This window comes from Eleutherodactylus coqui, chromosome 3, assembly GCF_035609145.1.
Source record: "Eleutherodactylus coqui strain aEleCoq1 chromosome 3, aEleCoq1.hap1, whole genome shotgun sequence".
In the NCBI taxonomy this organism is placed as follows: Eukaryota; Metazoa; Chordata; class Amphibia; order Anura; family Eleutherodactylidae; genus Eleutherodactylus; species Eleutherodactylus coqui.
The window spans coordinates 183918877-183944337 of NC_089839.1; the positions used below are offsets into that span (position 1 = coordinate 183918877).

The following is a 25461-nucleotide window of genomic DNA, read 5'->3' on the forward strand; positions in this document are numbered from 1 at the left end:
TCTGACATGTGGTGTGGAAAGACGCAGCTATGTAATGGGTGATACACTTGCCAAGGCAACCGTATGACTCCCAACAAGTATTGCATGGATTTCAGATCAGGTGAAGGATATCTCTGAAGGTACCCTTTAATTTTCTCTTCTGTGTCAATCCTACATTGCAATAAAAGCTTAAAGAAATCTTCCATGTGCCAGATCTTTGTCCGGTGTCCGCCGATAGAAGAACTGCCTGCAGCAGGAGCCTCCGCCCTCTGCTTTCTGTAGCAGCAGACAAGGTGGAGCCCTGACCACTTTTCTAAGCCTCTTCCTCAGCCTGTTGCCAGCTGAAAATGAATGTGTTCAATAAAGTAGTTGTTTTTGGCCCTTCAATTTTTCAATTTGTGCACAATTTACCTCTCTGATAAGAAAAACCATACTTGTCAACTTTTTGAAAACTTTGGCCATATGCATGACCTGTTTTCACAAGCCAAATCCTTTTCCACCAGCCTCCTGTTTGCCTTTGGAAACCTAGATTAGTCTGAAGATGCATTCTCCTGGCACCATAGACTGTAAATATTCATGGAGTTCTGCTTTCTGGGAGGCTTTTGTGGTGCCCAGGAGATGTGCCAGCTCTTCAAGAGTCTGGAAGGTCTTCCCTTTTTCTTGGAGCCTCCTGGACATTACTGACGAATTGGCAGGTGTGAAAAAAGTAATTGTGGTGGTCTCCTCTAGACAAATATTTACCCAACTAATGAAATCCTGCTCTTCCTTCAATGCCGGAAACGAAGTGCTAGAAGCACACAACAATACCTGACGCCAGCATGCAGGTGGGTGTGAATCGGATTTCGTAGATCCATTCACTTACATTGGAGTCTACTATTAAGTGGATTTTTTAGTGCAAAGTCCACAACAAAAATCTGCAAGAAATCACATCACGTCCCAATCGTCTAATACTTGTTTAAGAGTAACTGCACTTTAAAAAACACTTTTGACATGACAGAAGTTTAAATCAGTTGAGGCGAAGGTACTGAAATCCCCACTGATCACTGAAGTGAAGGCATTGGAGCACTGTGCCCCTTTGGCTGTCATCATTGCCTGTTGGCTCCATTTGGCAGCAGTAGATGGACACATAGATGTCTATAGAAGTCTAGGCATCCATCTTCAGCTGCCGAGCGGAGCCAACGGGCAACAATGACATCCAAAGGGGCTCAGGTGAGCGCTGCAGCCCCCTCATTTCAGAGATCAGCGAGGGTCTTGGCATAGACCCATAATAAGAAGAACAGATCAGTCAATAGCAGGTTGACAGTTCCTAAGTATTAGCAGGAGTAAAGCAAACGTAAAACTGAAAAACTGATAAGTAATGGCGATAATAGCGAGTAATGGTGAGGGGTGAAGTCTGTTACATGTTAAGTGTTACCATTTTCTATTTGAACTTTAAGAGGGGGTGGGAAAGAAGCAACTGAGAGAAGCTGGAAAGTGATCCAGTAGGAGGAACATGGGAGAGCAGCTTTTAGATGTCTAAATATGCCACCTTATTGCCGTATGGCATCATAGACTTCTATGGTTGTACACTATGGTCCCATACAACTCAGAGCCACAATATGCGTGTTTGCGTGTGCTTCACTTTAAATCTGTTGGAACCAAAATCATAACATACAGATAATATAACCATTCTCTGCCTTATTGAAGGGGAAAAAATCATTAAATGAACATTTACCGAGTACACCTCAAATACATTGCTTCCATTTGGGAAAGAACAACAGCTGCATAATTGACCTGTGAAGAGGCTGAATAGCACAAACGGATATTAGTTTTGATTCTAATCATAAAAGCGGTTTAAAGAGTCTCAATACCCCGTATGAAACACTCACTGAAATATACGGCTGATAACGTGTGTATTTTACTGCAATTCAAAACCTCAGAAAATTGTAATAATTGCCTAAAAACACCATTAAAGGTTTTTACTTAACGGCTACTGAGGGGCGCCCAATTCATTAGCTGGTGAGATTGCGAGAGAGAGTGTTCTCCTGACGTGGCGACTTATTCTAATATCATTCTTTAGTGTACTGTATGAAATGTTTTCACTGCGTTCAAATACCATACATAATTTATTAGATGGGTCCACACATTCAGTGTTTAAGGTGGTCCACCCGTCATTATGGTTCTGAAATGATTGCTCTTGACTAGGGAGGAGCAAAATTTTGAAAAGTTTGGTTTTGCTGGTTTGTCAAACTTTTGCAAAAAGTTTGGTTCAGTCTTAATTAGTTTGAACCGCAATGGAATGCGTAAGATCTGCAAATACATTTAATACAATATGCTGGTATTCCGCAGTAGAAATCCGCTTGCAGAATCCGTGACTGCCGCGTGCAGGAGGCCTTAGGCTGGGTTCGCACGGGGCGGAATTTCTGTGCAGACCTAATCTTAATGTGCAGTCTTAACCCTGAGACTAAGCAGCAAAGTGGACGAGATTTGCCAAAATCCACGCGCTACGACCAAGCCGCGCTGATACTGACAAGCGGCACGGAATTTAAAGCCGCTGCATGTCAATCGTTCCCACTGCCTGCTCTCTCCTCTCTATGGGGAGAGATGGCTACAGCAGAATAAGCCGCTTTCAAAACCCACACCAAATGTCTTGGGACTTCAGCTGCAGAAATCTTGCAGAAGTTCCGTGTGGTCCCGCTGCGGACAACCCGCCCCCTGTGAACCCAGCCTTAAACTTATTTGCAAAGTGTTGGAATCCTATCTGAAAATATGTTTACTTATTGCCTACCTTCCTGCCTGTACTGACCTGGGAGTGCACTAGAGAAGAAGCTAAAACTGTGCAGATCCTGCCTGGCATTCATCTATTCAGAATGACAGAACCCATTGCAGAGCTGTGAAAACAAAAAAAAAAGCACAAGTGAATATTTAAAGGTAGTCTGTCACCAGGTTCATTAAAATGAACTCTGAGCTTAGCTCCGAGTCACAGTGGCAGGCCCTGCTGGTTTCTCCCCTATGTTCCCTTTTGTGTATAAGGAGGGAGCTGTCACTCTGCATGCTGGCATGCCCCACGTCCATGACTCAGAGCCAAGCTTTGAGTCCAACCTCATGAACCTGGTGACAGAATACCCTTTACCTACTGATGGCATTGAAAAGATTGTAACTAGAGATGAGCGAGCATACTCGCTAAGGACAATTACTCGATCGAGCATTGTCCTTAGCGAGTATCTCCCTGCTCGGAAGAAAAGGTTCGGCTGCCTGTGCGGGTGAACGGTGAGTTGCGGCCATGAGCAGGGGGAGAGAGGGAGAGAGAGAGATCTCCCCTCCGTTCCTCCCCGCCCGCTGCCGGCAGCTGAATCTTTGCTCCCGAGCGGGCAGGTACTCGCTAAGGGCAATGCTCGATCGAGCAATTGCCCTTAGCGAGTATGCTCGCTCATCTCTAATTGTCACTTTTCTTTTGAAGATATTCTGGAGCACATTAACCCCACCCCACCCACCTTTGCTACACCACGTCCGATTTTCTCTTCACTTTTCTAATGTGGCGAGAGGAGAGCAGTCACAAATTATAGCGCAAATATGGAGGGCACCATGACTTACAACATTTATTTGTCATAAAACTAGCACAAGTAACTTAATACACCCCCATGTTTCCCCCTTCTATCCACCTGCAAATGTTCTCGTGAAAGTCTCAGCCGCCTGTTGTCACCACTAGGGGGGGTGATCTGTGTACAGATGTATGCTGCTCCTGTGAAAAGTATAGAAGCTACATACAAATTGACTCCTAAAATGCAGAAAATGCACATTGTGTATGAAGGGACTGACAAATGGTGATCTGTACTAGAGAACCTGCTGGCTGTCCTGGTGGGAAACTGAACCAGGTCAATTTATGTTGCTATAGTATAAAGAGGTTATACAGTATTTCAAAAATAGCATCGCAGGCTGTGGGTATTGCAGGTCAGCGCCATGCACTTCAGTGGAGCTAAACTGCAATACCAGAAATATAACCCATGGATAGGTGGGGCACTGTTTGTTGAATGCCAGGTGTGACCATGTTTTTCTAATCTTATGCAATCTCTTTAAAGGGGTTGTTCAGTTATCAATTATTAAGGGCCTATGTTTAGGATAAGCCTTCATTAGTAGTGATCTGCCATCTAGGAGCCCAGCCGATCATCTGCTCACCAGGCCAGTATGCTCATGCACTGAACTGATATGTGCAGGAAGCAGACAGCTCCATTACTACTGTAGTGGCTAGACTTGGTATTGCAGTTAACATTCCCATTGACTTCAATGCTTGTAAATGGCAAGACTGGCCACTGCAGTGGGAATGGAGCTGTCTGCTTCCTACATAAAACAACTCAGTCCATGACACACCAGCTCAGAGAATACCTGATCAGGTTCCAGGCATCAAACAACCACTGATCTCCTATTCATGCTCTATCCTAAGGATAGGCTATCAATGGTTTACACAACCGGGACCATATCACCCTTTTTTTTTTTTGTATAAATTAAAACCAGATAATGAAACTTTTTCCATTTTTCAAATCTTTTTTTTTTTCTTCTGATTTGTAGATTTTTGCTTTCCTGAGCTGCATTTAACAGCATTTAGAGAGATGCTTTACATCAGTCTCATGGGCCATTCATGCAATGGTCAGAGGGGACCCATTGACTTGTATGGGAGACTGTTCTAGCCATGTTCTGTGTAATCCAGCCTGTAATGTTAGTGTGATGATGGCTGCAGAGCCTTCTCTACAGATCAGGAAGAGACCGACTAGAATTAGCCTCTGTGGTCAATGTGAAAAATGCAGGATTTTATGATTTTTATAGATTGTGAACGGAAATTAAAAATAAAGATCACTAAAAATTCTTAAATGTTTAACACAAATGTGATTCATAGAATAGGTCATTTTCTTATGACACATTCCCTTTAAGGGTTCTTTAACAAGAGCACCGTTAATACTTGTGTAATAGCGCTAATTGCCGGGTTGCGTCTGCGCTTGCAATAACACCCTAAGTTGGTAACAAAGGTAATTAATTTTGCTTGATTGTCTATGAATCCTAAATCCAAGCTGCCTTTCTTCCATCTCCACAGATGACATGGAAGCTATTCCCGTCAAGCAGTTCGTCAAACACATCAGCGAGCTGTATTCCAACAACCAGCACGGATTCTCCGAAGAATTTGAGGTAACTTTTTTTTTGGCGTTAAATACAAATAAAGTTTATTACTGAATCCAAATGTGTTAAAAAATTAAAATGCAAATATTATGTCTCTGTAATTATATATGCGGCTTTTTTATGGCGCAATTTACCTTATGGAACGCACAATTAAAAGAGCTGCCATAAATTCTCTTTATGTCCTCAATCATTTGGGCTGCAGTTAAGTGAGATAGATTGTCATGCTGTAACCGGCTTGAGCTGAATGCAGATGTGACCCACACATGGGCAATCTGGGGCCTGGCGTCACAAGAGATTCTTCAGACTAACAATTGAAGAATGGTGCTGCCTGATAAATGCTCCTTTCATACTCCTTCTCTGAACATTGCCAAATGCCTGTCCAGTCACAGCAGGAATGAACCACCAAAAATGGATCGTAAGGAAAAAAATAACAAAGGAAGAAAATGTAACACTTTACAGCTTTTTACTTCTTTCATTTTTTTTTCTAAACTTTGGCTTTCCAAAGAAGGAAGAAATAGTTTTTTACTGACTTTTATATAGTGCATACATATTCCACAGCGCTGTACACAAAATTGCTATCACTTACATTGTTCGTAAGTAACAATTCGTATCCAACCTGCCTGCTATCTGGGTGGAAACGAATTCGGATAGATATGGATAAAAATTAATAGGGTTGCTCATCATGCAAGTAAAATCGGGTTGATCGCAGATTCCAATTTGGTCAGCCAAATCCGATGTTTGGTGAAAATTGCTGCAAAATAGGATTCCCAAAAATGCGTTCTGAATGAGGGTGGTGGTGCCTCTTCAATGAATGTGGCTCAGTAGTTAGCACTGCTGCCTTGCAGTGCTGGGGTCCTAGGTTCAAATCTCAGGACTCCATTGGAGTGGGTCGCAGGAGAGCCAAAATGCCACAAGTGGGTTGTCCACTTGTAAACTGTTTGTAGCTCATCCTCAGGACAGGTCATCAATAGTAGATTGGCTGGTGTCTGCCAATCAGCTGTTTGCTCAGTTAGTACACTCATGCACCAAGCTGATTTCTGCAGGAAGAAGACAGCTCCATTCTTACTGCGGTGGCCAGGCTTGGTGTTGCAGTTCCAGTTCTCATTGAAGCCTGGAATACCAAGTCTGGCCACTGTAGTGTGAGCGGAGCTGTCTGCTTCCTGCAGAAATCGGCTCACTACAAAAGTACATTGGTGCAGTGAACAGCTGATGGGTGGGGGTGCCCAGGCAGCAGTCCCCTGCTGATCTACTATTGATGGCCTGCCCTGAGAATAGGCCATCAATATATTACAGCCCCTATAATAACTGCTGATTTTTATATCAATATATTTTTTTCTGTGTCCTGGTACCAGCCTGAAGGATAGGGTCTTATCTCTCGCTCTTTACTACTTCGTCATCATGGTCTTTGTACAGTTTCCTGAACTTCCTAGAAGAGGCCGTTACATGTCAATGGTCACTCCCCCTTATGTATCTTCCCTTAGTCACACCCCATCCAGAACTTTAAAGGCACCTGTTTAATTATAACAAAACATCTAACAATAAACATAAGACAAAGACAAAAATAGGATATTTGGATCCCCTCCATTCATATGGAAAGGGAAGGAAGGCGGATGTGTAGACATGTCAGTAACAGATGCCTCCATTTTCTCAGGCTCGCTAGACCTGTCAGATCAAGCACCCCTTGCTCGTACTTTAGCGCGTCTCTTTCCTCCATTATAGGTAATGCTGCCAAGTATAGTTCCGACCCGGGCTCAGGCCACACTGGGTCCATTAGGTGTCAGAAAGAGGGCAGTGCTACAAAGGGGTGCATTGGAGAATTTGGGATATGTTTAATAACTAGGTTGCAAAGCCATAATGAGAACCAGTAAGCAGTTCATAGCCAAACAGAACACAGAACGTGTGGCACCTAGCGATCCAAGGTTTGTCAAGAGGCTCCTGTGTCACCGATCTCTAACCAAAGCATAGGCTCAAGAGAGATGGAGGTGGGAGTTGGGTGGTGGCATGTCGGAGTTTCTACATAGTGTTACTTCGCATATCTGGTCCTTTGAATCATTTTGTCACCAAGAAATATATAGAGAGGATAAATACTTGAACAGATATTATATTAATTTTCACAGTGGAAATAAAGTACATTATCAACAAGCATGGAGATTCCGATACATACAGATGTGCATATCTGGCCACAATATTGACAAAGGTTACATGGACATCTTCCATTATAACTATGTACTTAAAGGTGGGCCTATCATGGAGAGGAGAAATACTGTACAAACAACTTAGCCAGACTAGGGTGTAACACATTACCGGTATTCACTCCTCTGAGGAATAGGTTGGAAACAGAAGCTTTCCTTAAAGGGGTTGTCCCGCGCCGAAACGGGTTTTTTTTTTTCAATAGCCCCCCGGTTCGGCGCGAGACAAACCCGATGCATGTGTTGAAAAAAAAAACCGGATAGTACTTACCCGAATCCCCGCACTCCGGTGACTTCTTACTTACCTTGCGAAGATGGCCGCCGGGATCTTCACCCTCGGTGGACCGCAGGTCTTCTGTGCGGTCCATTGCCGATTCCAGCCTCCTGATTGGCTGGAATCGGCACACGTGACGGGGCGGAGCTACGAGGAGCAGCTCTTCAGCACGAGCGGCCCCATTCAGAAGGGAGAAGACCGGACTGCGCAAGCGCGTCTAATCGGGCGATTAGACGCTGAAAATTAGACGGCACCATGGAGACAGGGACGCCAGCAACGGAACAGGTAAGTGAATAACTTCTGTATGGCTCATATTTAATGCACGATGTACATTACAAAGTGCATTAATATGGCCATACAGAAGTGTATGACCCCACTTTGTTTCGCGGGACAACCCCTTTAATAGATAAGTGGTATACTGTTACAGATCCGTTGGATAGCCTTGCTAACCCTAACTAAGGATATGCACAACTCTAATGTACACAGAATATTATAACAATCTTTTACAGATCATAAAGATTAGCAATATACCTCAGTTATAAAACACATTGTAGTACCACTGAACGTTCCAACCCGGCAGTGGCGTTCGCCCACACACAGTCCAGAGGTAATGCAAATGTTGTCCAAATTTTTGTCTGCAACTGGCAGATGAATGTTTTTCTCTGGCATTGGCTTGAGCTTGCATAGTTTAACTGGCAGGATTGTGCTTTAGTTACTGTCCGTGTGCACACGTCGTTTTTTTTTTCTAAGGGCCCACCTCACTTACGTATTACCAGCGTGTTTGGTACCATGTTGTAGGAGAAGAGTATCTTTTGGGGTGCCCAACTGCACAGAGCTCCAAGACAGTTACCTCTCTGTAGCAGTCTCTCTAGCTGTGGACCCTGCAGCTTTGTTCTCTTATTGATGTTGGTCTGATGCATCATGAGGCCGCACTTCTCATTTACAGGCTCCCTCCTTTCTTGTGTCACTGGCCCTCTCTATCAGGCACAAAACCTCCAGGACATATCTCACCTGGCTCCCTCAGCTGCATCCTCACTTCCCTGACAGCTCTCTCAAGGCTGAGCTCCACTCAGATCACTCTACACAGCTTGCCGCTTTCACCTGGGTACCGGCCCCTACAATTCACACCCAAATACACACAACCCGTGCACACCTCCCTATCATCTCCAGTCCTCCAGACAACTGATCTCTACAGCCAACTGGAAGTAATACAAAACACTCCATAGAGAAATACACAAAAAACAGTAATGTATGATGGCCAGTAGAGGTCACTCTTCTATCATCCAAGGGAAACATCATCTGAGCCCCTTGCACTCTTCTGCAATCCTTGCAATCTGCACTCCTCTGATCCTACTCCTCCTAAGGATACAATCTCCTATATGTACTATGGTAATCAACGCAGTACAAAACAATAAGTGCATATGACTTTTTGGGAAACTACCCTTAATGAATGCTAATGCACATCCTTATGCAACTAAGCTCCAGCTTCACGTAAATTGGCCCCTGCCTTGTAATGGTCATAGATCTCTTTTCTGCTGGCTTAATGAATCCCACCCCCTGTTACTCCACTATCTAACAAGTCTCTGACTCTGCAGTTTTATCTGTTACTGAGTAATGTGCACAGAGCAGCCCCCACCCCCTACAAATTCTGCGTCCTGCTAATTGAGCGCCGGTTGTGTTTGGACGATGCTAATTTGGCTGGCTGAGCAGCAGTAACTGTGATGATAGTATTCAAGGCAAACACTCATTGTCCAGGGAGTGGGATGTGATCAGGCTGATCACATGCATCGCCATCCCCTCCATTATTTATGAGCTGCGGTCCCCGGCGTTGTATCTCACAGCTGCCTTTGACACCGTTTAATTATTTATAATAATCAACGGCACATCTCTGAACCAGAGTGGACTCTAATTAGGGCCACACTTTGCGTAGTGTCAAGTAATCCATACAGACCAAGTGAGTGTAGTTACAGCAAGTATATGAATCCTCTGTGTATGTATGGGGAAGGGGGGAGTCACTGGCATGGAACTAGGGGATGGCACAATGGGGGGCATATACTGTATATCAAAGAGGAAAAGAAAACCGCTTGTAGATTGTCTTCTATTCAGACTTATGGAGGCGTAATACGGCACTCAAGAGTTCTCCGTACTGAACCGTTGTTTTCCACCTCGCAAGTTTCAGTCCCCAAGAAAAGAAATTATGGTGTACTCAATCACATGCTGGGTTTTGGCAATATTCTCACTTGGCGTTGCTGCTAGGCCCCAGGGGACTCCATATGTGCTCCAACAAGGGCCAAACACTTGGCAGTGCCGTTTTGCCTGAGACTTCCAGAATTCACTGTTGCAGCTAATGGGAGAGATTCCAGTTCGGCTCTTTTCCCACTGGGTTTGCTGTGCCCATCCGGTATGCACTGAATGACCACTTTATTAAGGACACCGGCTTTTTCACGATTTTATCTTCCCTGTATGGAAATTACACACATGAACTGGAGTGCAGCATAAAATCAAGTGATACTTTTTTTCCGTGGATCAGTTTGTGCAAATTTATATTAGAAAAGAAAGATCAAGCGATCTGAGGGACTTCCAACGATATTTGGTCATCGATGCTAGACTAGCCAGGCCGGGATTTCATACACTGCCAACATCCTAGGGTCATCTCAAGGTACTGTTATATGAGAGGACTATTGGCCAAATAATTGCTAGAAAGAGCAAATGCTAAGATATTCAGTGTAGATACGGCCATCAACAGGGTGACGAGTGATGACTCACTCACTAGTCCATAGTTGTTTCGTTTCCGCTTACCTAAAAAGTAGTCCCTGGTTGATTTGAAAATAGTCTGGTAGTTATTCGTATTTGCATGATGTTAGAACAAATTTGCATGCAGATTCCCCTTATGACTGATGTGCCAGCAAACCGCTAATGAATAATAAGCGCTCTGTTTAAAAACAGATTAACTATTGCTGTTCGTACACACTAGTGACTTTTCTGTGCAGCTATCTGAACGATAGTTGCGATGTGTAAAGGCACCATTAGTCAGCGGTGTGGAGAGTATACTGAGAATGGTGTGATTGAGGAAAAACATCCAGAGTAAGGGGATCCTGTGGATGAAAGGGGTCAGAGGAGGTGGTCAAGAATCATTTTGATGAACAGTAAGTGCAGAATAAAGTAGCCAAATACGATGCTGGAACTCCAACTAACATGTCTGAACACACAACTCCTTCATTTGCATGGATGGACTAGAACAGCAGATGATCAGAAAAATAGAAATGCAGAACTCCAGTGGGCAAAAGAGCACAAAAATTGGATCCCTGTGCAGTGGAATAACGTCACCTGATCAGATGGATCCAGATTTCTGTTGCACCGTGCTGATGGGAGGTCAGAATTTGGCACAAGCAGCATGAATCATTGACCCCTTCTTATCAGCTGGTCATAACATATCAGCACCTCTACCCAATTTGCATCAACTACAAGAAGCTTCCCGTCCGCAGGGGCCGATATTCCTGCAGGACAATTTAATCACCTAGTGGAATCTATGCCACAATGACGCATAGATGCTGCATTTCTGAAGGCCAAAAGAGGTCCAACATGCTACTAGATGGGTCTTTTAATAAAGTGGCCATTCAGCATATACGTTTTAGAAATGACCACTTAGTCCATCTAGTGGTTATAAGTGGTATTGCACCTTTTTAATATTATAGGTAATAGTTTTTATTACTATTAGTAGTAGTATGGAATACTTTGTTGTTTGGTTGTTGTAATACATGTCTCCATGAATTCCCCACTGAAGCCTATTTTCATGAACGAGCTGCTCCGTCACTACAATTTGAATCCATAGTTTATGATTTAATAGGCACCTATGTAATTGTATTTATTTGGTGCACACAGCCGCATTGTGCGCAGTACATAATCTCTTTGCTGTGTGTAGATGGATAACGCCACATCTGCTGTTTGAATAATATATCGGACACGCTCCCCCCGGCTCGTGCAGCAGCTGTGCGCTCATAATTATTTCCTTTATCAGTCACTTTCAATATTCCACTTTAGAAGTTGAATTCATTAAATTGGACCTCAATAACCTCCAGACTTATGACATAATTAAGGTTCCCTCAAACTCATTTTCTCCTCTTGATTTTACATTTGTGGGTATAAAACAATAGATACGTTGGGTTACAGATTTCTATACAATGAGTTCTACATAGATAAGCAATTCGTGGTGGCTTTCAGGTCAGATGTTAGCAAAGAATGGCCGCAGAGAGGTCTCCTCTACTATTGATATTTTTGCTAAGGACATACAGGGGCATGGATGACCTTATAAGTCTCCTCACTCACCATCTAGGTGCTCTCCTTAAGGAGTGATTATCCCCCCCCCCCCCCCCCCCAACCTACTATGAGGCACACTCCTCTTACTAAATTTGGTACATTTTAAAACGTCGGGAAATGAGTAGGTGTAGATTAGTGACAAAAATTGCACAATTTTCCGACTCTTTAATTTAACTTGAAGATTACGCCCGTTGTTCACATCCCTTTCTAATTTTGGTGAGAAGCAAAGAGGGAAACTTTTAGTGCACACAATATTTTGTGAAAATTTATGGCACAGTTTAGACAGTCTGGACTATATTTTCTTATGGGCGTTATTATACGAGTGCTAGGAGCAGCTGTTAGAGCCAGTGTCTTCTCGATATTTGCTGGGTTGTACTTTCCAGTTCAGGTAAAGCCCAGCATCAGTACTGAACATTGAGTATTAGCGGCAGTCATGTAAGGACGCTATTAAACAACAGCATTAACACTATCGTGTTAGAGTTAAAGGGGTTGTCCCGCGCCGAAACGGGTTTTTTTTTTTTTAAACCCCCCCCCCCCCCCGTTCGGCGCGAGACAACCCCGATGCAGGGGTTAAAAAAACCACCCGCACAGCGCTTACCTGAATCCCGGCGGTCCGGCGTCTTCCTACTCACCTGCTGAAGATGGCCGCCGGGATCCTCTGTCTTCATGGACCGCAGGGCTTCTGTGCGGTCCATTGCCGATTCCAGCCTCCTGATTGGCTGGAATCGGCACGTGACGGGGCGGAGCTACACGGAGCCCCATTCAGAAAAGAAGAAGACCCGGACTGCGCAAGCGCGGCTAATTTGGCCATCGGAGGGCGAAAATTAGTCGGCACCATGGAGACGAGGACGCCAGCAACGGAGCAGGTAAGTATAAAACTTTTTATAACTTCTGTATGGCTCATAATTAATGCACAATGTACATTACAAAGTGCATTAATCTGGCCATACAGAAGTGTATAGACCCACTTGCTGCCTCGGGACAACCCCTTTAATTGCCGGGCTTCAGCCCAAGTTAGCTCCAATGCACTAGTGTTAAAGGCATTGTGTAATAACACCCTTTTACATGGCACGGGAGTACGGAAATTTGAACGATTATCGTCCTGTGTAAATACGTGCAGCAATGAGAATTGTTCAGTTGTTCTGTGTAAATTCATGCAGAAACCTGAACAACTAGCCATTCAGTGTAAACAGCAGTCGGTCACTTCTAAACGACAGTCTGCTTACTATGATTGGAGACGGGTGGAGGGAAAATGCTCCCCGGCCGGCCCACCTCCATGCTGGCAGCGCTTTGAGCGATACCAGCGATATTCACTTCTGTGTAACAGCACAGGAGCAAGCAACACTGAAATGAGTGCCTGGCATCATTTGCCTGACAGCTCGTCCTGTGTAAATGGATCAGTATCGCTGTATGATCTAATGATGCGATGACCCCAGTGTGGCTGCAGTGCTGCCCATCTGTGGTTGCCAATAGCTGGACAGTCTTACAAATAATGTCAGCAAGCGCTTTCAGCCATTAATTGCTATGGGTGGGTGAAGTTTCGGTATTATGCAGTTGCTGCATCGTCACACCGTTCCATTTAAACTCTGAAAAAGGTAGCAGCAATTAAAAACCCCTCTGCCTGGTCCCTTTAGGGTCACTGATGTCAAAATATGGTATGTCGAATTGTAATGCCCCAAGGAACTTGCTGTACGTATGGCCAGAGGCCTAGTCCTTGTCACGTGACGCCAGCACTCTATCTGGACCCTCGGGGTGATATGCCGCAGAAATAGCAAAGTCAAGTCCAGTAATGGTTTAGCAATCTGAATGCGCAGATTTACTAACTTTGAAAACTGCAGTGACAACTTGGATACACAGTTCTCTGTAAACGTATTTGCAGAAAGTACCCAAAATGCAGCAAAAAACAAGCAATTTGAATACAACAAGAAAGTATAGCAGTATTGAATTGATGATACTTTGACTTCAGCACTGTCTCACTTCCTTTCCTGTCGATTGATTAACTAGACCATTTCTCCGCTAGTGGATTTAGCTGAATAATTGGTTTGGATTTGAGTCAAGGATTGATAAAGCAGAGGGATAAGTGGCTCTAATGCTAATCCTGGCTTTGACTTCACCAGATAGCTTTAACTCACTGTTTGTGGAAGATGGACTTCAGAAAGGTTCTTCTTTTTCCTCTGCTGAGTGATGCCAAGGGAGTGGGTTTTTACCTACTCCAACTTGGGTGACAAACGTGCTGTAACTAACTCCTCCTCTCCAACAACTGAACTGCAACCTCTACTTTCTCACACTTGGCTGAGTCTGCCTAACTGCTCACTGGCGCACTCTTTTATCACCTCTCCCAGTTCCCGCACTTTCTGAACTCCTCCTCCTGCATAGGGACTTGTGAAGCTGCTTCCCTGCCCTTGGGCTCTGCACCAGTGAAATTGAACCTGATTCTCAGCCAGTGAGAGACCAGCTGACATCAGTGTTAAGCTCTAGGCTTAGAGCAGAAGGGAAGAGACAGGGCCTCTCCCACAGATGGCACCTTATGTATCCATGGATGGCATACAGACAGGTGAGACAGGGCAAGTGTGCTGTGAGTGTTCTGTAGGACCCGCTGGACCACTACAAGATGAAGTCATGTGTTTACAGAGCCTGGCTGTCCTTCTCTCAGTGCCACAATTAAGACTTGTTTTGTGCCCACTTGTTAGAAATTCGGGGGGCACTGGTTGTCATTGAAAAGTTGCTGCAGTGTATGGAGATTTGCCTCATATAATGCCCCATGGGGAAAACAGTATGCAAAGCATCTCTCTTCCCATAGGAAGAAAACTACACTGTAGAAAACTACATCTTATCAAAAGTAATTGGACACCTGAACAAAAATCAAAAGTTGTATTTATTTCTGTATGTCAATTTTTAGTGAGGCCCCATTTCCTCTGACAGCGGATACTCTCTGTGGCATACTTCCTACTAACGTCGGATACACTTAAGTTGTATTTCCCTCCATTCATCCTGCAAAAGTCTGGTGAGTTCTCGCAAAAAAGATGCACAATCCGTGTACAGTGGTTCAATGAGCGTCATCATTGAACAGTTAAGCAATCAAAGAACCTTCTATGGAGTGACTATTTGCTCTACTCCATCTTCAGATCAGATGGACATGCCTGGATGTGGCAGATGCCTGGCGAACGCCTTTTGCCTGTGCGTGTTGTGCCACTGGCAACGGTTCCTTTACTGTGTGGGTGTGCTTTATGTGGCATTGTTTCAGTCAGTTGGTTGTGGTGACAAGAACCATGAACATAGAGGTTTACCCTGACATACCAGACAATTATGATCTGCTGACAATGTGGCAATACTCTGGGAATGGTCAGCCATACTTCCAACAAGTCATTTTACCTTTGTTTGAGGGTATGGCTGTTGCATTATTGGACCGGCCTGTCCAGTGTCCCATCCTGAACTCTAATGAACATCTTTGGGACTAACTGGTATGTCTGGTCAGGAAATATAAACAGAATCCTTCTTCCTTGAAAGAACTTCCCCAACTTTTGCAGGATGAATGGAAGGAAATACCATCTGAAGTCTATCAGATGTTAGTAGAAAGTCTGCCACAGAGAGTATCCAATGTCACTAGCGCTGAAGAGCCCCACTAAGGACTAACATACGTAAATAAATACTAATTTTGATTTTGACTCAGGAGTCCAATTACATTTTGTAGTATAGTATGCCCCATACCGGCCAAACCTGAGACTCCTTCAAAAAGAAGCAGCACTAATCTTCTGACAGATTATTTTCGAGGAGTTCTCACTCCTCTTTACACACAAAACAAGCTTCTATTTGATTAATAGCTGTTTTCAGTGGCTTCAATCATCTGTTATCCATAAGGAGTTACATTTCTGCCATAGCAGTTCCCTAATGAAAGTTGTAAGTCTGTTAAAATGAGATTTACATCTAACTCGATGACATATACTGCAACACTTCACAAAATTGGCCCCTTGGGGCCCATCTGGTGCTCGTACAGATACTGTCCAGAAGTACATTAAACAATTAGAAATCAGATAATTGCCTGTTGACCTCTGGTCCCCGGAAAGGATTTGAAAAAGCTACTAGTTAATACAAAGATGAGATCATATACCAATGAAATTATACCGGTGAAAGGTAGTTCATGCAGTTCTTATTTACAATGGTTGACCAAAAACATGGCTGAAACAAGGAAAGTCTAATTCTGCCTTACCACACTCTAGCAGGACTCTTTTTTACAAAATTTTAACAAAAAGCATTAAATCTTTAGAAATTGAGGTACTTTAATAAAGTCTGGGCACATGAACTGCCACTTTTTCAGCTTCATATTTTCCGACTTCAGCATGTAAGTGTCGGACATGTGTGGACTGATGAGTTGTGCCGCGTGCGGCTATGTCTGTGTGAGAGTCTGAGAACATAAAACGAGGAAAGGAAAGTTGTATCTGATAGTCACAATAAATCTGACCAGTAAGACTTAAAGCATACTTGCACTTTCAGGTGACTAAGCTGCCGTGTGTGTACATGACGTATAAGACTCATTATATGGCTTGTATCCTGCACTTATCACCATTTTCCTCTCTACAGGCTGTGTATCCCTGATTCTCAGTTCTCTCTGAGCTGGTTGGAGGAGTCTGCTGTTATACCATCTTTTATGCACTGCACATGGAGAAAACAGGATTTATCCAATTGTTGTTGGATAATAGTTTGTAAATGCAGTGCAAGTAATAAACTAAAAGCAATTTTAAGGATTACTACTACCTTTGTGACTGGATACCTACTTACGGGTAGCTATTGTGTATGTCTAGTTGGAAGGGGTCTGAATTCACCTTTGTGCCTCTGCTCTCCCGGTACTCGGCACCTGATGCATGTACCCTTCAATTCCCTCATTTAGCTGTTAGTCCTTACGTATCTGCCCCATGTGTCACTTTTTAAAGAATTAATACAATAATGATAATGAAAGATCATGTAAACTCAGTCTCTCAAAATGGGTGTACCATGCTTTACAGGAGCTGTATATTTAGAGCCAAGAATGGGGTCAGATCCATGTCCTATCGGAAAGCCTTTCCTAAATTTGAGACAGTATTAATTCCATCATGTTGTTTTTTGTTTGCAGGAAGTTCAGCGCTGTACGTCTGACATGAACATCACAGCGGAACATTCCAATCACCCCGATAACAAACACAAGAACAGATATATTAACATAGTTGCATGTAAGTCTTTTTGAAGTGCTATTGACTGTGTCCTGGGCATCTTATTGTAATCATTCTTCACCTTCTGTGTCTAAGCTGCCGGAGATGACTGGCTATAAGAGCTTGGCTATCTCTGACAGTTGATTAGAGAGGTAGTATGCATGACACTCTGTTCAAGCTTCTCTTCACTTACTTACACTGAGGAGGAAAGGGATTAATGGGATCCCCATTCGTGTGATTGGTGAGTCCACTACCGATTTAGACATTTATCACCTTTACTGTGGGGCAGGGTTGCAAACAGTCCTGGAATTCCTGGACACTCCATAAAAATAGTGCCCATTAAAAAAGATTTGTCCACAATTTTTTTGAGACTGCTGATATTGGAGCAGTTTATTATGCAATTCTCATTTTATAGTTCACAGTAAATGCTGGTAACGAGATCCTATCAGTATCGGATCTATAAACTTTGTATCACTTATTTTTATAATTCATTATGGTTTTCTGGTGTTCCTTTAAAAAAAAAAAAATAATAATAATTTGGCTGTCTGTGATTTTTGAATAAGTTGCCCAGAAAAAAAGAAAAATTCAGGTTGGCAGCCCTGCTGTGGACAGTTGATCGATGTTTATTCTAGGAATACCGCTTTAAGAAACAAACTCCTTTTAGCTGCAATCAATTTGGAAAGTATGCCAATCTACTTATCTGCATTGTTTGGGCTTCAGTGCAACTACATCACAACATGTGAACCCAGCCTTGCTGTGGCAGTAGAAGAATGCGGTAGTCTTGTCGGAGACAGTGACTTGTCTACTTATGTGATTATACTCATATAGTCAGTTGCATGAGCAGAATCTGTACTTTGACATTGGCAAACATACAACACCCAAGTTTACAGCTAGTGTTAAATGAACTGAACCAGTAGAACCCTGGTTTTAGTTGACCTTTGCTAAAAGTTTGGTTTTGCACAAACCTGAATCAAGCTTTCAGTAAAGTTCTACCCAAAACAGGCAGCAAATGAAGAAACAAAATTGGTAAATCGGTGAATTCAGACAGACAATGGGTTAGATTTATCCAACTTCTCTTTTTATTGATGGCATAAAACCACAAGATACGCATTTCGGGGTAGGCCCCTTCATCAGTCAGGCTGGGTAAGATAAATCTCTTGGGGCTATAAGAATACATAAAAGTGCTGGTGGTACCTCAAAATGAGAGAAGCACAAAGGTGGGACGAAGGAGAGGGGAGCAAGCCGCTGATGGAGTTGTGAACCTATCTATGGAGCACCAGGAGAAGTTGTATGCAGCATCAAAAGAGAAGTTGGATAAATCTATCCCACTGTCTGTCGGAATGCATTGCAGAGCAGCTCCGATTTACCAGTTGTGTTTCTTCATTTGCTCCACATTTGACCACCATCCGGTGGATCAATCTGGTCGGCAGCGCCTCCTAGTGAAATTAGTTTCGCATACACCTATCTTTTGCTCTTCAGTTCCTTGAGGCCTCGGGACTCTGGTAATTCCACCGGGCCCCTGACTCTCATATACATCGGGTTTGCTCCACCCCTTTTCTATCTTTCTACCCAAAACGGGGTTCTACTGGTTTGGTTCGCTCAACACTACTCCTGAACACTACTATATAACACTGTCTAAGAGCCATAAAAGCCACGTATGACGCTTTGAGAGTTTTATATAGGGTATTTAGGTATCTCTTGGACAGTGTTATACACCAGTTTTAGGGGCTTCAATGAACTTTCGGTTCAAACGAATTCAGACCAAACTAAACATTTTGCAAAGGTTCAACCGACACACATAAACAAATTTTTTCCCAAAATTCACTAATCACTGTTTATAGCAGCAGGAAAGGAGTGTTCTGATCTTGTCGAGACAGTGACCTGTCTGCTTAACCCTTTCCAATCCACTGTCTGACCTCTGAAGACATTATAATTTAAGTGTACAGCCCTGATGCTGGAAGACATCTGTCGGGGTTCTCTTACTGTACATGGCCAGCTGTCTGCTATTGGAGCCTATCCAATGTGTCACCTCATGCAGTACTGGCTTTAGCCAGCATATAGCGCTGTTGTATAATGTCAGAAAAAGAGTAAGCCCCCTAGGAAAACCAGGATGCAAATTGGATTGGAAAGGGTTAACCTATTATGTTAGTAAAAGGATCTGATACAATGTTATGATGGGATCAAGTGGGAAGCTATAGACAAAAAGTGATAGAAATAGAACTCCTCATCAACCTGTTTGGGACATGACAAGCGATTTCCAATAGGTTGACTAAAATATGGCCAACACAAGAAAAAATCTCCAGGATCAAATACTCTGGTGATGGTTCACAATTCTTATTTCTGAAGCCTTGATAATGCTGGACCACTTAAGCCAGTCATATACATTAGATAGATGCCAGCAGAATGCTAGTTTAGCTGACCGCCATCTCGCCCACTTGCCCTGCACTTGTTCTTTTATGCATGTATTCAAACTGAAGAGAAAGGAGAAAACTGCTGGCAGAATCTCTGGTGGAAGCTTATCTCCCCCAGAACAAAAACATCAATCGCTATTTCCCCCTGGAATCTGACATTGAGGTAGAGTCAGTAGGCAACTGAACATATTAGGAGATCGGCTGGTCCTGCTGAAATCCATAGGTTTAGCCAATCCACATCCAATGTGTATGGCCACATTTAGGGTTTCATTCTAATACACTTTGGCCTGTAGAAATGTTACTTCAGTCATGTAAGGTGAGAAATTCTATGAACAGGAGACTAATTGGCCACCATTATCTCTTAAAGTTCAGTAAATAGTTTCTTTTAACATAGCTTTTTTCCACGCATCCGCAGAGAAATATTAAATGGTTGCACGCTTTCCAGAAATTCTTCATTGTTAAAGGAGCGAAGCAAAAAAAATCAGCTTGTGCTCCAACTGCCTGAGCCAAATGTGTGGACGTTTGTTCCCAACACTGTTCCATACACAATATTAAATGTTAATTAGCTGCTGCTACACATTTCAACTCCAATTTTCACTGATTGTAAGTAAATTAGAAATGTATAATTTTCATCCAGGGCTGCGCGGAACATAGAAAAGTAGCAGATTATGATTCAAGATCATGTTGCGTTATCGTCATTTACATACTGTTGAATAATGACAAAACATAAGCTTTCCTTGAGTCTTCAGTCATATGGACGTGTCTTTCATTCTTCATCTCCCACCTTTGCGGTAGCTTCTTGTTTTAGCAAGTGCTGCATTCTGCTTGGCTCTGCATTGTTCAATGGAGCAAGGATGAGTTTCTCATCTAAGGAGTTGGAATGGCCCATCAGGGTACCACAGGATCTTCCGGTGGGCCCAGGCTGTTATATCATAATTGGCCTCATATTAAAGAGGTTGTCTGGTTGTATACTACTAATGGCCTTCTTGCAGGATAGGCCATCAATAGGAGATCAGTGGTGGTCTACCGCTGGGTCCCCCACTAATCAACTGCTTCCAGGCCAGTGCGCTCGTGCACAAAGCTGATTTCTTCAGAATAGGTCATTAGTAGTTGATGGGCTTGGGGCCACTGCTGAGGACCCGAGCTTATTAATTGATGGCTTTCAGCACCACAATACACAGGGGTCGGACTGTGTAATGGCCGGCGCTTGTAACTGCAGGCGTAGGTCCCATTGATATCAGTGAGAGCTGCATCTGCAGTTACAAGCGACTTCCACTGCACAGGGCCATAACAGTGGTATCCATTCTGACGTCTGTGTGTAGTGGCGCTGACACCTGGCACCCCTTCAGCTGATCAGCGGCAGGCTTTGGCTGATCAACTATTGATGACCTATCCTAGGGATACATCATCAATAGTATTTTGCATGCAAAAGCCCTTTAAATAAATCGAAGCCAAGCCTGCTGGGTGTCAGCTGTCTTTAACAGTTGATATCAGGCTTCAGCAGCTGCAATCCAAGGTAACTCAGATTATAGCCGTCAACCATTTAAATGGCCTGACAAATGCACCCTCTGTCACCCGAAAGGCTCACTTCTGAGGAGATCGTTCTTACTTCATGGCAGCCTGAAGGCCTTCAGACCTGTTGTGGCTGTTTCGCCTATTAAGCCTCGCCTGTTACATGACTTAGTAAAACCTTTGTTAAAATACAATATACTGCAACACTGAAGTATTGCAGTGTGTGTGTATGTGTGTGTGTATCTTTTATTCTAAAAATCATTCTTACACGCTTAAAAAAACCTCCCATCTTTGAAATTAAAAAATGAAAACAAAAACTAAACATTATTTGTTATGACCACATCCGTGAAAGTCTGATTTGGTAAAATAAAGCATTACTTCTCATGCATGGCGAATGCAATATGAAAAAATAAACAGCACCAGGACTATTTTGTACTATTTTGATTACCCTGTCTCTAAGAAAAAAAAGTATGAAAAGCAATAAAAAAAGTTTATGTACCCCAAAATAGTACCTATAGAAATTACAGATTGTACAGCAGAAACGGAAGCTTCACACAGCTGCGTTGATGGAAAGTTACAGCGGTCAGAAAATGGCAGCATAGAGTAATTTAAAGAGTTATTTTTAAAAGTAGTACAACAAAAAAAATGTATATAAATTTTCCACAGAATGACTTATTTACACAAGCGTATATCGGCCGCCGTTTTCACAGCCGGCCCATATATGCTACCATCTGAGGTGTCTTCCCCTTTCCCTCCACCTCACCGTCTCTCTGCCTCTCTCCTTCCCTCTGGCTGTTTGCTATGGAGGAGTGGGTGGAGCTTCGCTCCGCTCCTCCCATTGCTGGCTGTGGACAAGGGGCGGGGAGCTTCGTTCCGACCCTGCCCCGCCACTCCCATTGCAAACAGCTGGAGGGGAGCGTGAAGACAGCTCAGACAGTATCATATATCAGCCGGCCATGAAAACGGTGGCCGATATATGCTTCTGTGAGTAAGCCCTAAAGTTAACATGTCATTTTTGCCACATTGTGTGAGATTTTTCCTTCCCCCACCAAAAAATAAATAAGAAAAAAGTTTTGCTTTTTTTTCCACTTCACCTCACATAGGAATTTGGAAAGGTTTTCAGTATATTATAAAGTGCATTAAATAGTACCATTGAAAAATGCAAATTGTGCCACAAAAAACAAGCCCTCCTATGGTTACATTAAAGGAAAAGTTCGTTTTGTTTTTTTTCTAAAAGCGGCAAAAAAAAACCAAAATGCAAAAGCGATAAATTGTCATGTCCTCGGGGTTAACAGAAGACAGCCTAATTTGGACCCCATTCTGGAACTATTCACTTGCTACTTGTTAATTGTTGCACTAGTGACCTAGTTGGATGGGTCCTTAGAATAATTTTCTGTGGTGGGCCTGCAGAACACCAATCCGATTCTGTCTGCATTGGCAACTGCTGATGAGGGCTTGATGGTGTCGGAAAGATGCACTTTCACTTTTTATTCCATAATGTTGTAAAGTTGCAGCAAAGTCTTTGTGACCATACTACTGTGGCTATTTTATGTCCACCTGTTGACTCGAATGTGACTCAAGGCCTTGTGAAAGGTTTTGCTCTCCGCTGCCAAGTCTAGAAGATTATTCATCTATACCCATTATAGATTATGATTACGTATAGTAGCTATGGATGAACTTGATAATCACATGCAGTTTTTAATGTGTCCCTCCACCTCTGAACATCATTTAGTTCATAGCTCTGAAAACCTTTGCTGATTAATCTCGCCACATTTCCTTGTAGCGTCACGAACAGGATACTGAAGATATTCTTCTGCAAATTAAAAAATACAAGCTGCATGATAATTCTAATTTACCAGAAGTCTTTCTATTCGTTTAGTGCTCAATCGCCTTTCCGAATTCATAGACCATTGAGGTGAACTACATTAGGCTCGAATGCGCTGCGAGGATAATTTCTATGAAAATATTGATATGTTTTGTGCCCCGTTGAGCTCATTTTTCTTCATGGTTTCTTTTTTTCCAGATGATCACAGTAGGGTGAAACTGAGGCCTTTCCCCGGCAAAGATTCAAAGCACAGTGACTACATTAACGCCAATTATGTTGATGTAAGTCGTCTTCATTTAACAAGACTGTTTGCAATAATTAACTTTTTTTTATTTTTTTTATTGAATATATATTTTTTTTACTTTACCATATTTGAAATTTGAAAGGACAGTTTGTATCACATCTTCAATCCAAAAAATATATTTCTCTTTTTTTTTTCTTTAAATAATTAATTTGTTTGCCATGAGGCAGCTTTCATCTTGTGTTTGCCTGTCTTTGAAGGGCTACAACAAAGCAAAGGCATACATCGCTGCCCAGGGACCTTTAAAGTCGACTTTTGAAGATTTCTGGAGGATGATTTGGGAGCAAAACACTGGGATCATTGTTATGATCACAAATTTGGTGGAAAAGGGACGAGTAAGTAGTGATTGGCTATTAGCGGTTTAATTCCCCGGTAATCTTACTTGAGGATATGGGATTGAGAACTTCTGAATAATTGATGGGTGGTGCACGCTGAGATTCTTTTTCCTCTAAATACATTTGCTTCTCCCCTATTGAAAGGTGTACAAGAGTAGAGTATGGGGGCTAGTTCAGCAAGGTGAGACCGCAGGCTGCTGAAGTACTGTAATACAATGAATTATTAAGGGTTCCTTGTGGTATTGGATAAATGCAATTTTCATTAGATGTACCATGTTGTTTGCAAACCATAAAAAAGGATTTAAAACATGGGGAGTAGAACTTGTTTTATAGCTCTTTTGGAATTTCCCCTCTGTAGATTTTTCATTATATTATAGACATAGATAATTTCTCCATGCAATGCCATATCCAACCACATGGTGTGCTGTTAAGAAGGAAGTTTGTGTATGTGCAGCACAAACCATAAAGAACTTTAACCCCTTAGTGGTGGCCCTATAGTGCTTTTACGTCCTAGCTAAGTGGGCTTTAGTCATCAGGGACGTAAAAACATGCAACCGTAACTTTTTACACCCCATCCCTGCCACTGAGGTTAACAAATACCCCACAAAAAAAGCATTGGAGGAGGGGGGATACCCGGTTTTATTGCCCCATGTGCCCATCCCAACCAAGCCACCGCAATTACCCCTGTCTTCAGACATACCACACAGTTTACTTGATTACTTTTATCTTAAGATTTAGGGAATGCCAAAGAGGAGGGGCGGGGGGATTATTTTTAGGGAGTCAATTTTTATTCCGTACAAGTGAGCAATGGGGCCTGGAATTTATTCAGTTGTGCCCTGAAATCCAACAGGTGTTCCCTCCATTATAGGCCTATCCATGTGTCTAGTAAGTAGATTTGACAATAATAGAGGAGAGACTGCAGCACTACCAAGACAGCTGAAGAAACAGCTGAGGGAAAATGGGGGAAAAAAAAAAAAACCCCAATGAGTGCACGCCTATCCGGACACTGGACTCCAAGTGTCCATAAATGAATGCATGCAATAAGTATAAGAAAGGCAGCACACTGGAATAGATCCTCTTACAAGTAGATGTCCATTAAAAGGTTTTTATTCATGATCCACATACAAAAAATTGTTCGAAACGTCGCAATTTTTTGTATGTGGATCATGAATAAAAACCTTTTAATGGACATCTACTGGTAAGAGGATCTATTCCAGTGTGCTGCCTTTCTTATACTTACAGTAAGTAGATTTGGGCCACAATGGGTATGTTTCTGAACACGGAACAAACAGGGGGATCCATTTTGGGGTGCAAGTCTTCATTCATTTGTGTGATGTACAAAAAAACTGTTTTTAAATTGACATAATTGCCAAAAAAATGAAAATCGAAATTATTTTTTAATGCTTTGCTTAGATTTATTCAAAAAACTCTATCTCAATCGTTTTGGCCACTCAAGGCCTCTACCAGTGTGCTATGGGGCCTAAAATGCCTTTACCCCCCTGACCTACCATCAAGGCCATGGACTCTGCCATTTTTTTATTTTGACAAGATCTCTAAGGGGCTAATCTAGATGTAAGAGGGTGGGGATTGAAGCCAGCAATAGGCACTATTAGCATCAATAGGCTAGCATAGGGATCGTCCTAGCAGCCATAGAAAAGTCCTTTTGCTTTTCAAGCTCTCCTCTAGCTATTTTCTCAGCCAGTACTCCGAACCTGTAATTCAGGTACAGCTAAGAGAGCCGCATTGCGTCAGCACAGTACTAGAGAGGAATATAATACATATGAACACCCATCCATCACCGACTAACTGAGTCAATACTATTAGAACTATACTCGTTGTCCAATTCACGGACATATGGTGTAGATTGGGTTACTCCATCAAAACCCAATATACAGGGTCATTCTCTTATGACCTGACTTGAGAGTATTCCTCTCCTGTAACTGGGTCTGAGTTCTGTGTTATGTCCAGTCTGTTACTGGGGTGTTGG

General features: G+C 42.8%; 1 protein-coding gene across 2 annotated transcripts in view; it reads left to right on the forward strand.

Annotated features, from left to right (window-relative positions):
* Positions 1–25461, forward strand: part of PTPRG (protein tyrosine phosphatase receptor type G) — a 525693-nt gene that overhangs the window by 456391 nt on the left and 43841 nt on the right. For both annotated transcript variants that reach the window (XM_066596617.1, XM_066596618.1), the window contains 4 exons: positions 5045–5136; positions 17015–17111; positions 23037–23119; positions 23340–23474. In XM_066596617.1, coding sequence (XP_066452714.1) covers positions 5045–5136; positions 17015–17111; positions 23037–23119; positions 23340–23474 — 407 coding nt within the window. The remainder of the gene's footprint in view (positions 1–5044; positions 5137–17014; positions 17112–23036; positions 23120–23339; positions 23475–25461) is intronic.